The sequence below is a fragment of the Crotalus tigris genome, unplaced genomic scaffold (assembly GCF_016545835.1).
Source record: "Crotalus tigris isolate CLP2741 ecotype Arizona unplaced genomic scaffold, ASM1654583v1 scf7180000024297.1652928, whole genome shotgun sequence".
Lineage (NCBI taxonomy): Eukaryota > Metazoa > Chordata > Lepidosauria > Squamata > Viperidae > Crotalus > Crotalus tigris.
The window spans coordinates 1,622,801-1,636,782 of NW_024100470.1; the positions used below are offsets into that span (position 1 = coordinate 1,622,801).

At 36.1% G+C, this 13,982-nt stretch overlaps 1 protein-coding gene across 1 annotated transcript; it reads left to right on the forward strand.

Annotated features, from left to right (window-relative positions):
• The first annotated feature begins 1,580 nt into the window (after nt 1-1,580).
• Nucleotides 1,581-11,597, forward strand: LOC120299487 (vomeronasal type-2 receptor 116-like). Its single transcript, XM_039324339.1, has 5 exons — nt 1,581-1,753; nt 2,397-2,688; nt 3,021-3,881; nt 8,227-8,353; nt 10,702-11,597. The coding sequence occupies exons 1-5, from the start codon at nt 1,581-1,583 to the stop codon at nt 11,595-11,597; spliced, it is 2,349 nt and encodes a 782-aa protein (XP_039180273.1).
• The last annotated feature ends 2,385 nt before the right edge of the window (nt 11,598-13,982 follow it).

The window sequence follows — 13,982 nt, forward strand, 5'->3', positions numbered from 1 at the left end:
CATTTATCTGGAGAGAACCCTAACCCTCACCCCTTCGATGCAAACAAATTCTGGGATGAAAAATAATTTAGGAATCCATCTAGTGTCCCTATGATACCCATAAACACCACTGTGCCAAAGCTGCAAACATTGGTCACTCTGAGTTACATTTGATGTAAAAGGACATGGGTACATTTTTTATTTTTACTCTTTGGCACCATGACAGATATTGGGTTTTTTTTTCTTTCTGTAAATGAAGAATCCCAATAGAGAGAGAAATCAAAAAGTTAGAAAATATAGAAACAACCATTGTGACTAAAGAGGTCTTTCAATATCTAGAGAGCTAACTAAAAGATAGATAGATAGATAGATAGATAGATAGATAGATAGATAGATAGATAGATAAACAGACAGACAGACAGACACATAGATAGATAGACAGACAGATTAAAGACATGCATAAGTTTGTCACTGGATGATGTCAAATTTGAAATCAACAAATTTGCAGATGACATTAATCTGACAGGAATAACTAACACCCTAGAGGACAAGCTCAGGATCCAAAAGGATCTTGACAGACTTGAACAATGGGCCCTATCCAACAAAATGAATTTTAATGTGGAGAAAAGCAAAGTTATACATTTAGGCAGGAAAAACCAAAGGTATAAATATAAATTATGGAAGCCTTCCCCCTCTGAGGTGAGGTCAGCTCCATCCCTCCTTATTTGTTGAAGGTTTCTCAAGACCTGGCTTTGTCATCCTGCCTAGACATCTCTGGAAAACAGTGATGTCTTGTGATGGCTCTGTTGTACGTGGTGGGTTTTATATGGTTGACATGTTTATTGTATTTATGCTATTTTTGTGATGTGCACATCTTAACTCACTGAGTCATACAATGACTTCACCATTATTTCCCACTTTCATACCATTTATGATCTCAAACACTTATATTATTCGGCCATTCTTCAGAGCAGAAACTGCATTAAGCAAAGGAGTGACAAAATGACTGCAAAACTCCTGTTCTTCTTAAACTATGTTTTAAATCAAGAAAGTTTGGAATCTGGTTGTAGATATATATCTGCCCAACATGGTAGCATTTTTAAAAAATTATCTCAAAAGTTTCTTCTTTAGTGCAAATGATGCTGCTTCCTTTTTCTGCTTCATGATTAAGTTTTAAAAGTTCAAAATATTATAGCAGTCCTGCAAATATAAAATCACATATTTCCTTTTGACTTTTTTCAAAGAAAGTACTATTGCAAGTGAGTTATTATGTTCTAAGTAATTACCAGACTAAGTATTGTTATCATTGTGTCTCAAGGGAATCCCAGTAAACATGAAAAAAAACTATGAGTACATGTTAAAAAATTGCATGACATTAATATCAGCTCAGAAATAAGAGAATTACTAGTAGGGAGAATAATAAAGATGCACAATTAATTTGTGATAATTCATTTTAAAGTTCCTAAGAGGTCGGTGGATTATGACACGGCCCAGCCACTGAATGGTGAAATTGGAGCAACACTTTGACACCTATAATGACTGTATTTTATATTGAGTTATTTCTGTTTAGAATACTGGTTTTATTCTTGTTTCCTAACACAATGTGGAATTCTCCTATTCACAGCTGCAAGCTCAGAGATCCTCTTCCAATTGTTCACAAGTATTATCAGTCTGGAGACTTAATCATTGCTGCTATCATATATCAGGTCTTCTTTCTTTCCAATGAGATTACTTTTCAAAGTGTTCCTTCTTATGATGTACTTGATCAGTACCTGTAGGTATGCAAGAAATATATGAGTAATATGTTTCTCTCACCCTCAAACACAACTGCATCATCACCTAAATACTGTGTTTTACTTCTTTTCTTTATTTTTTTCACTTTTCTACTCAAATGTAAAATGGTGACCATATTGCACTAATCCTCATAAATGTATATATTCTAGAGCAGCGCCCCCCAACCTTTTGGGCATCAGGGATCGGTTCCATGGAAAGAGGTTTTTCCATGGACTGGAGGGGGCCTGATTTCCCATGCTTCCTGCATCCTATGGATGGGGCTTGACTTGTTTTCATGGACCGATTGCTGGCAAGCCATGGACCTGTGTCAGTTCACAGACCAGGGGTTGGGGATCCTTGTTCTAGAGTTCAGAGAAATCTAGGTTCCACTAATACTGCAGAATGACTTTGAGAAATTTTTAAGAAGATACTTAAGAAGAGAAGGGACTGGTCTACAAATATCTCAGCTCAATGTTAGATACCCCTTCTCACATCAGTGCATCCCAATCCACAAAAACTAGAACTATAATTTGTGGCAACAATAAGCATTTTAGATGATTATGAATATATAAACTATTCAAATGTAGCTCTTGTCTGAATTTGAATAAGAAATATATTGTCATAATTTATTAATCTTACTGAAGGTACCTGACTCATAATTACCAACACACTTTGGCTCTGGCATTTGCTGTAAAAGAGATCAATGAACATACTGGAATTTTACCCAACATTACCCTTGGTTTCCAAATTGCAACTGACAATCTGGAGGAAATTACAACTTATCATTTAGCAATGGAATTTCTATCTACCAAAGATAAATTTATCCCAAACTACAAATGTAATGACCAGACCAACACAGTAGCTGTCATTGGAGGACCCCGTTCTAAGACCTGTCTCAACATGGCAACCAGTCTGTGCAACTACAAATTTCCCCAGGTGAGATATAAATATATTTATTTTATAAATATAATGACTTCAAGTATCAGATCTTCATGATAACTCTCTTTACAAGTAGCCTAGAAGCCTGAAACATTGGAGGTAAGAAAGGGTAAAATTTATGAAAAGGAAATCACCAAAATTGCTACACCATTTTGCTCAATGAATTGCCCTACACTTCCAGATGTTAAGCTGTAAAACTGTAGCATTAAAGTTTTTTTTTTCTGTAGTGCACTCAAGCACAGGAATTTTGATTAAAGAAACATATGTGCACTGTACGTATTTTCTTTAGAACAATTCATTTTTGCTTTTATTTTCTTATTCTCATTTAGATCACATATGGATCAGCTCCATTGAAGAATGATGAAATAGCAGCATTGTTTGTCAAATGGATGTTTCCAGTTGAGATGCACCAGTATAATGGAATACTACACTTACTGTTGCATTTTGGATGGACCTGGGTTGGGAAAGTTTGCTTTGTTGAGGAAGATAAAGAGAGGTTCATTCAGAATAGTCTTTCCATGTTTACAGAGAGAGGAATCTGCTTTGACTTTATAGAAAGTATCCCTCAAATGATGTATGGTAATTTAGCTGCTGAAATGGTGGAGGAGGCAGATAAACTATACAAAGTCATCATGGGGAGTACAGTCATTGCAGTGATCTTGAATGCTGAAATTACAGGCCTGGTGACTTTGAGACTAATGATCTATGTTTTAGATTCTGACAATATTCCAACGGAGAGAAAAACCAAAATCTGGATCATGACAGCCCAGATGGAGTTCACCTCCCTTCTTGTACAAAGAGAATCGCCCATTGATTTTCTCCATGGTGCTCTTTCATTTGCAATTCAGTCAAAGGAGCTGACAGGGTTTCGAGAATTTATACAGAAGAGAAACCCAAACACAGAAAATGAAGATGGCTTTATTAGAGATTTCTGGAAAGATGCATTTGAATGCTCATTCTCCAGTGATATTACTGACAGGAACACTGACAGGACTTGCACTGGGGAAGAGAAGCTGGAGTCTCTTTCTCAATCTATATTTGAAATGAGCATGACTGGCCACAGCTACAGCATCTACAATGCAGTCTATGCTGTGGCACATGCTCTAAGGCATTTGTATTCCTCCAAATTCAAAGATGGTGAAAGAGTTGATGAGAGGAGACGGAAGCTCTTTCTTCAGTCACTATGGCAGGTAATTTGGCCAATGCAAAATTCAGGAAGGTTACCAAGTAATTTGTTTAATACCAGAAGAACAATCAGGGAGAAGTTGTTTTCTTAAAATAGTTGAAGCCCTACTCACTTTAATTAATCATGGTGTGTGTGTGTGTGTGTGTGTGTGTGTGTGTGTGTGTGTGTGTATTATCCATGCATATATGTATGTGTATTTAATGCACATTTGACCAATTGATGTGTTAAACCTTGGCAGCTACTTGGATAGCAATAGCATTTCACTTGTCTTAATTTTGGTGAGATTAAGATTTAAAGAGAAAAAGTTTTCCAAGCAATTATCGCTGGGCACATGCATTTTTATTCCTAGAGAAATGTAAATTACATGTCTGGATCCATTGGACAGATTTCCTGATTTTTGGTAGAGTACAATCTCTTAGCTACTATGATTTTCCAGGTCTCCATGTAAATTTTAATACTATTCCCTATCTCCATTCTCTCATCATAAAATTCTCATCCTAAGGCAAGATGAAAAGAGAGGAAGGACAAATATTAATTATGGTAATAGCACATTTGCCAATGAACTGTATAAAGTTCATTTTTTAATTATATTTTTTTTAATTTTTTAAAGGCCATCTTTATTTGGAATTTGGAATTAGAATTTTCTATGTTAGAGATTATCTTATGTACATTTTATAAAAACAGTGTGAATTCATTATTCCTGGATTATTCAATTAAATGATCTATCAAATTCCTCTGTCTTGATTTTGGGATGGAATTCTCATCTGATTTTTTTAATAAAAATAATGTTAGAGAATAAGATAGAAAAAGTATGTGATGGAGAACACATTTCTCTTCCAGTTTTAAAGGTGGTGTAGAGTGGTGATAATTCAATTTTCCATTAAGCCTAGACCAGATTGAAAGGAAGAAATTGGCTATCCCCTTCAAAGAATAATCTCCCCCTCCCTCCCTCCCTCCCTCCCTCCCTCCCTCCTATCCTATCTTCCTTCCTACCTTCCTTCCTTTCTCCCTTCCTTCCCATGATATTTCATCATAACTCAAATAATAAGGAAAAAACAGATATTTGTTTATTCTCTTCAAAGAATTCTATTAATTTTCTTTTCTTTCCTTCCTTCCTTCCTTCTTTCCTTCCTTCCTTCCTTCCTTCCTTCCTTCCTTCCTTCTTTCTTTCTTTCCTTTCTTTCTTTCTTTCTTTCTTTCTTTGTCTCCCTCTTTACTTCCTTCCTTCCTTCCTTCCTTCCTTCCTTCCTTCCTTCCTTCCTTCCTTCCTTCCTTCCTTCCTTTCCTTCCTTCCCTTCTCTCTCTCTCTTTCTTTTCTTTCTTTTCTTTTCTTCTTTTCTTTTCTTTAGCTCCACCATTTTTTGCAACAGGTCTCCTTTAATAACACTGCAGGGGAACATATTTCTTTTGGCTCCAATGGAGAATTAGTAACTGGATTTGATGTTTCCAATTGGCTGATATTCCCAAATAAGTCATTTCTAAGAGTTAAAGTTGGAAAAATTGAGCCTATGGCTACCCCAGGCAATCTTCTCACCATTTCTACCAAGGACATTATTTGGCCCCACAGGTTTAATCAGGTGTGTCTCCATTTTTGCTATTATGAAATCAGTCAGCTACTGACACATGTATGTATAAGTGTACGCATGTATCAGATTTTTTTTTTTCCTTTTGGGTGTGATATGTATCAATTTATTGATTTTCTGTATCACCTGTCTCACTAATACAGTGACTCTGGACACCTTACAATATAATAAAAAGTTAGAAAATACTAAAAAAATAGAATTAGAGTAAAATATTAAAAAGTAAGAACCAATATGATGGAATGAATATTTTCCTAGGAGTGAGAATATTTTTCTATTATCCGCCACCCTCCAATGCAGCAGTTTCCTGTTGGGGACCAGGTCAAGCGGCAGAACTAAATTCTTAGGCTCTTCCAGAAGGCCAGGAATGTGGGCCAGGAATTCTATAGGGCAGCGGTTCTCAACCTGTGGGTTGTGACCCCATTTGGGGTCAAATGACCATTTCACGGGGGTTGCCAAACAACGCAGTCCGCCATTTTTTCCCCTTTTTCTTAGCTGTGCTACTCCCTTTTATTCTATTGGCTTTTGAAAGCCAATAGAATAGACTCTCTTGAATAGAGTCTAATTCTATTGGCTTTCAAAAGCCAATAGGAATTGTCCAGGCTATCTCTGCCCTGCTGAGCCCGCCAAAAGTCCCATTCTGCAAACGGTGCTGCAAGTTGTCTGCAGCGAAGGCAAGCTGTCTGGAAGTTTCCACCCCTCCCTGCTGAGCAACTACTAAAAATTTATTTATGAGACTTATGAGACTTATATACTGCTTTAAGTGCAAGCACTCTCTAACAGGTGTACACCAGTAAGCAATGTATATATATATTTATATTGCCCCCAACAATCTGGGTCCTCATTTTACCTACCCCGGAAGGATGGAAGGCTGAGTCAACCTTGAGCCGGTGAGATTTGAACCACTGACCTGCTGAACACAGTCAGCTAAAGTGGCCTGCAGTACTGCACTCTAACTGCTGCGCCACCTCAGCTGTAAGTAAAAGAGGGCCAGGAGTGGGAGGTGGGAGGCCAGCGGGCGCAGGGAGGATTGCTGGTGCACATGGGGCCCGGCGGGTGAATTACCTCCCCTAAAACTGATTGAATAGTCAGCAGAAATTATATATTAAAAATATTTGTTCCTGAAAACTACAGCCAGCCAACTATTCTAATTCAAAGATGCTAGTAGGGATGCATGCTATTGATAAAAGTCATTTTAAAAAGGAGAGGACATTTTTTTTTTAAAAAAAAAATAACATAAACTAATCAACTAGGGAAAAATATGATGGAAAATAACTGGTTTTTTTTATCTTTTTCTACATTTATTAGAGAAAATGCTGAATTTAATTTATAAATGATATCATATCCTTATTTATCTTAATCAGAGAATCATATCCCCCAAATTAATGATGATGTCAACAAAAGGGAACTTTTTTTTAATGTATCCAAAGTAAAAAATCTTTTGGAAAGGAGAATAAGGCTATGATCAACATATATGCAAGGCATTTTTAGAGAAGAAAAAAATCCATTTTGTTTTTAAAATCTCGTCCAAGCTTCGAACAAAAATGCAATCTTCACATAACTGGTAATATCAGCCAGATGGAAAATAACTCAATTTTGAATTCTGATTCCTGCCATCATATGCCACAGTTGTTAAACTAAAATATAGCCCATGAAAATGTTAACACATTTAGCATATTAAAGAATATGGCATAACTGGTATAACTATATAATTTATTAATAAAATTAAGATTACTCACAATTATTTAATATTCCAATCATATAATAAATTTGCTAATAAATTGTTATACTGTTTTTAAATGATTTTTAAATTGATTCAGTTTATATATTTATTTTAATAAAATAAATTAAATAAACATCTGTGGAATAAAAAAGAATTTTAATACGAGGGCTTCAAATTCTTTAAAACTAATCAGCTTCAATGCTTATGTGACTGATTGGAGCCTACATTTCAGGCAAGTTTTTAATTTTAGAATGACAGAATTAATAATCTTATGTTAATTTATCTGAGACAGATTACTTCAAAAATGCATGTCGTAGCGATGCAGGGGAATCTATGCAGACATTGAAAGCATATGAAAGAATACATTTTTCATGTGTATGTTGTCACAGATCCATATAAAATAATGAATATAATATTAAAGAAACTGCATTTTAGTAAAATAAATCAGAATGTAGCCAAAAGATGGTATATTGAAACTCATAGTAACTGCATATTATACTAAATAGAGCACAGTCCTTAGCCTCTTATATTTCCAAATTGGCATTAAGTGTAGCATGCTCCATATTAGGCATATAGAGATAGGCTATGCTGAATGATAATAAGCTCCACTTAAAGTATAAAGTGATCTTACTTATCATAGATTCTATGAACTTTACCTCATTGTACCAAGTACACAAATTGCTCTAAGATGAGTAGGAAGAGAAAACAAGATTGGAATCCTAAGGAAAGTGTCTTTTAAGGGCTCCAGAATTAAAAACTGCCCCGAGTAGCTTCTGGTACTGGTTTTCTCAGAACAGATTTTTACAATACAATGTTTGCCACAATTACATCATTAGTAATAGATGAGAGATAAGGAGAAGTTGAGGAATTTGGTGGGGAATTTAAAGTGGAAACAAATCTGAAAAGTGGAACAGCAAGTTTCAGATTTAATGTAAGGGTTTTGAATATTTGTAAGTGATCAAATGTTATGATTTATAACAAAAAAGTTATAAATCATGAAACATAACTTCTTTATGTGAAAAAATTTTGATTTTATTTATCAACAGGCATTACCTCTTTCCATTTGTAATGAGAAATGTCCCCTTGGCCATAGCAAAATAAAACTGGAAGGGAAATTATCTTGTTGCTATGACTGTAAACGGTGTCCAGAAGGGAAGACAGCTGACCAAATGGGTAAGCAAAGGAATATATTGGATGTATTGATGATTTAATAAGTGTAAATGGAAATTGATTTGTAATAATATTGTAGTACCTAGAAATCTTGAAGCTTACCTCAGGTTGTATACAGTGGTGGGATTCAAATATGTGAACAACTGATTCTCTATGTGAATGCCACTTCCGTAAGTCCATTCTGGGCCTGAGCAACAAACAATTAGCTACCAGTTCTGCCGAAGTGGTGTGAACTGGCTGAAACCCACCACTGGTTGTATAGTTTAGTGATGAACATTTAAAACATATTGTTGGGGCGTCCAGAGAAGTAATTGTGAACTGAAGATGGCTCCATGAGAAGAGAAATGACTGTGGTAGAATGAAAGCCAGCAAACAGACTGACTCTTCAATAATTCCTCTTCAGACAAGGAGAGGACTTGAGATCTCCCACAGAAGGTCTCCAGACAGCTGGAGGAGACCATCAAAAAGTGGTCTCCAAAAGGTTTAGTGCTTTGGTAGACAAGAAAAAACCTATCTTGCTCAGATACTGGTTGGCACTTTAGAAGGGACAGTAAATTTGCTAACTTCCTTTCTAATCACTTTTGGAAATTTCTTGTTAACTGCTTTTTGGCTAGTAGCAATTTTTTGGATTGGCAGGTTTTACAGCATTGAGTAAGTTAAAGGATATTTTTGAATGGTGGACCCTGATGCTAATTTTAATAGCATCTGCCTCTATAGCTAGATTATATTTAAAAGATTTTATGGAAGAAAGCCAAGTTCTATTTCATAGAACACAGATTGAGTTGAAAGTGCATTTAAAAGTGAAGGCTATAAGAATGAGATGGAAAATGATGGTCCACTGGACATACAATAACACCTTTTACTTTTTACTTTTACTCATTTATGTTTTAATAATTTGTATTGGTTTATATGGTTGTAATAATAATTCTTAACTAAATTAATATAAAAAGGAAAATTTGAATTAATTGTTCATGGTTCAGTGAAATATTGATCACAAAATCAGCATAATAAGCATAAATAGCATAATATTTCCTAAGCATCAGTAAGTTTCTGAAATTTCAATTGTGTCTTCTTAAGTCTCCTTGAAAAAATTATGAACAATATTGAAGAAACTATCCAGGATTCTTCCTTTGTATCTTCTTTTGATAGTAAAGGTAAATTGACAGTGGTAAATCTTTTCTCACAAGTATCTAGTTGGTTTTATATCCTATTCAATCCAGATATATATGATTGCTTTATTTGATTGACAAACATATAGAACTTACACCATTGCCATTTTCATATAACGATTTTAGGTGAATGACATCTACCAATAAAATTGGAATAAAAATAATATCCTCCCTACTAGGCACCAGACCAATCTTCATCCTATAGATACTAATGGTTGGAGAAGAGCCAAGTTCCACAAGTACCTTAGCTGCAATACAGGACTTCAAAGTGACAATTGTCACCTTAAAAAGTATCCAGAAAGCAACTGGGGCCAGAGCAGCTCACATAGCAGTAAAGTAACTGAGGTGTTATGATGTAGTACCCAGAAGTGCTTTGCAGCTGCATTCTGGACTAATTGCATATTCCAGATAGTCTTTAAGGGCAGTCTCATTGCAACAATTCAGTTAGGAAGTATGATGAGAAGTTGGGTAAATCTTGAGAGAGTGAGGGAAGAGCTCTACTGAGGCAATGATCAGACAAAAGAAAGCTGTGTCCATGATAGATTTTGGTCAGTCTTTCAAAATAGACCATATTTGGAAACCAAACTCATGTAGGTCATACTACTTTCAGAATATGGTTATAGTAATGGAATCCTGCAAATCTAAATGTGCTTCTCTCCTTTCTCCATTTATTTTCATGAGGAGGGGGTTATCTAAGATGCTTATCTAATATTTAACTTTCTTTTATATGGTAGTGGCTCTTCCTCCTGCCGCTCAAGATCAATCCTTCTGTCCATTACATGAAGTAAATAAGAGCAGAGGAAGCTGTAAACCTCAGGGCTTATTGAAAATCAGCAGTGCAGTGATTATAGATTGTATTATAAATTACTTTAAGAAAAAAAATATCCAAATCCTCATGTAAGTCATTATACCTTGGTGTATCTCATCTGTGATATTCATGCTTAAAAACAATAATGTTTTATGACCTGTCCAAAAGATGTTTTTTCATGGGGCAACTGGACTTTCTTGTCTTTCTTTGAAGATGATTCTCTTCTCATCCAAGAAGTGAAACGTCTTCAAAGAAAAACAAAAATATCCAGTTGCCTCATGAAAAAGCATCTTTGGGATAACTATGACCTGGATGACTGAAAATCTCCATAGACATGTTTATGACCTGATTTATTTTTCTTTCTTTTTTCTTAGACTTAGATGATTGTTTGGCATGTCCAGAAGATCAATATCCAAACAAAGATCAGGACAGTTGCCTTCAAAAAATTGTAATTTATTTGTCCTATCAAGAGCCTATGGGCAGTTCTTTGGTAATTATTGCAGTCTTCTTTTCTGTGGTGGCAGCTTTGGTATTGGGGATCTTCATTAAAAACCAGGACACTCCCATTGTCAAAGCCAACAACAGAAACCTCACCTACATTCTTCTCATTGCTCTCATCCTCTCCTTCCTTTGCACTTTGCTCTTCATTGGGCAACCTGACCAAGTGAAATGTCTCATGAGACAAACAGCTTTTGGCCTCATCTTCACTATAGCTCTTTCTTGTATATTGGGGAAAACTACCATTGTTGTTCTTGCTTTCATGGCCACCAAGCCAGCCTCCAAAATGAGGAAATGGGTGGGGAAAGGACTGGCTATCTCTATTGTGTTATCTTGCTCTCTAACACAATTATCCATTTGTGTAGTGTGGTTGGCAACTTTTCCCCCATTTCCAGATTCAGACATGCACTCAATGGCTGAAGAAATTGTCCTGCAATGTAATGAAGGTTCAACCACTACGTTTTATACTGTCCTTGGATTTATGGGGTTCTTGACTGCTGTCAGCTTTACGGTGGCTTTCCTGGCTAGGAACTTACCTGACAGCTTCAATGAAGCCAAATTTATTACCTTCAGCATGTTGGTTTTTTGCAGTGTCTGGATATTATTTGTTCCTACCTATCTGAGCACCAAGGGGAAATATATGGTCGCTGTGGAGATCTTCTCCATTTTGACTTCAGCAGTTGGATTATTGGTCTGCATCTTTTCCCCAAAATGCTATATCATTATTCTGAGGCCTGATTTGAATACAAAGGAGCAACTAACAAAGAAATAAAATTGAATTTTTAGCTAACAATGTGAATGAAGTCTGGTTTTTGAGTTCCAACTTTTTATATTTTTGTAGTGCTTGGATCTTCTGTACTGTGTCATATTGAAACACCAAATTAATATACATGATGGTAACTATGACATATCTTCTGAGTCATTTCATGTACCTAGATATCTGGTCTGAATCTGTTCTTTCAAAAATTAGATAATATTGGTGAACACTCATATAAATAAAATAAAATCAAGGATGAATTCAAATTGCTGGGTCATTTTATAATGTGAAAATGATGTTATTGGTGTCCTCCAGCACATAAACATTATACCTCTACAAGGGGAGGGGAGTTGCAGTGTCTGTCTGCATTTTGGAAAGTCAGGTGTAGCTTGGCAGAAAGGCTTTTCACCTCTATTTTCTTCATACAATCAAACACTCCACAGAACTTTACTCGCAGACATCCAAGCAGGTGTTTCATCTTCTTGTGATAAGTGAACCATACCCTGGTATTTTCAAGATGTGCTGACATCCAGAGGCAGCCAAACCACACTGTAAGTTTACAAAAGCAAATGCTAAGAAACAATGAGGAGAATTGTAGGGGAAAGGTGATAACAAACCTACAGACAGGGAAACGAAAGTGACATCTGGAGATTGGCAGCAATTGCAAGCAGACAAGAGGATTATTACACAACTGCCAGGACCTTAAGCTACATTGAGCATCATGCCATGGTAAGAGTCCTGTCTGACTATCCACTTTGCTTGGAGTTCTGCAGCAACTAGCAAAATGCAAGAACTTTTGGGAAAAGACAATGTTGCATGCTACTGTTATAGACTTCCTTGGGAAGCCTCATTCTGTTAATTCAGAATTGCTTGTAATATTCCTCATTATATTAGATTCACATGATGTTGGGAAGGGAGCAAATAGAACAGGGCCAACTCATGGAAGACCTTTTGCTTTCCTCTAACATGACTGCTTATTTCTTTCTCTTTTGTCTCCATTGCATTCACCTAGTTCTCCTTTTTCTAAACCTCCCAGCATTGAAGAGCTACATTTCTTTATGGCAGAAGTAGCAATAGGACTAAAGTTGAAGCCTGTGGGTGGTAGCAGCTGGCTGAGAGTGCTGAAGGCCCCAAACCTCTACTTAGCTCCAGCAGCTTTCCTGGGACAGGGTGAACCAGTTAAGGGTTTTATGATTTCTGTGTCTTTGTACCACACTGCAGCACCTGCCAGTTCATTTATGCCCCATTACAATCCTCCCAGGACATTCCCCATCACCCTGAGAAACCCTTGCACTATTTACCTGGGACTCTGGTGCATAGGACTTAATGACAATTGTCAAAAAAAAAATGCAATACAATTGCATACAATGGCCATTATTACTTTATTAATGTGAGCTACTAAGATTAATAAAGTAGAGATTTTTTACCAAAGATTTGTTTTAGATCTGTTACTTTGTTTTTTTCAGATGAAGGCTAATTGAAATGCTGTTACAGAAAGAAACAATAGTAGTGGACTGTAAAGAGAAATTAAAAGAGTAAAATAGTCTGGATAAAGGCAAAAATGTAAGAATGATTTGGGATGCAAGCAGCTAACCATAGAATTTTACAAAGTGAAAATATTAAGGGGTAATATGGGTGCCTTACCTACCATTTAAACCTCTCTAAATGTTTCTGCTAATCATTTTTTAAATTGTACAGGAAAATCCCCACTAATATTGCCTGTTCAATTTCTGAAAATTGACAGCCACCTTGGTATAGCAGGGAAGGTGTGCTTGGCTTGAAACAAGAAGACCATAACTTGTTAGTGGTATGTTTTTGTGGGAATTGAGGAGAGACACCAAAAGAAGATGTGTTGGAGAACCTATGATGACAACTGTCCTGCCTTATGATGTCACCATTATAATTATGATGTCACTATTATTCCTGACTCTTGGGTGACATCTAATTCTGCATAAGGGGAGCATTGATTATTTTGACCTTAGCTTGATGGTAAAAGCAATCATTGTAGATATCTGATTCATTGTTGAATTTCATTTGGGAGTATCCACACACTTTTAAAAATGCATCTGAGATTTGGTGTGTGCTGTAGTGATACTGTATATTGTTCTGGAAGTTATTAGGTCCATTTTGGCTCAGTGTGTGACTAGATTGGTTTACCATATTGCAGGCGTGAGGTGGGAAGGATTGTGTTGTGGAATTCTACCATTTCAGTGAGTAGATGACTGTACACTCTTGGACAGTTTATTGTTTTTCTTTTTATTCAAGGAGATGAATTATAGTATACAGTGTTTGTTCATTGTCTCTTACTGGCAAAATCCTGATGTAGTTGACATTCCAGGGAGGAGATGGCATGGTGGCTTAGAAATTAATAATAGGCAGCCTTTTGATGCAATTATAAGA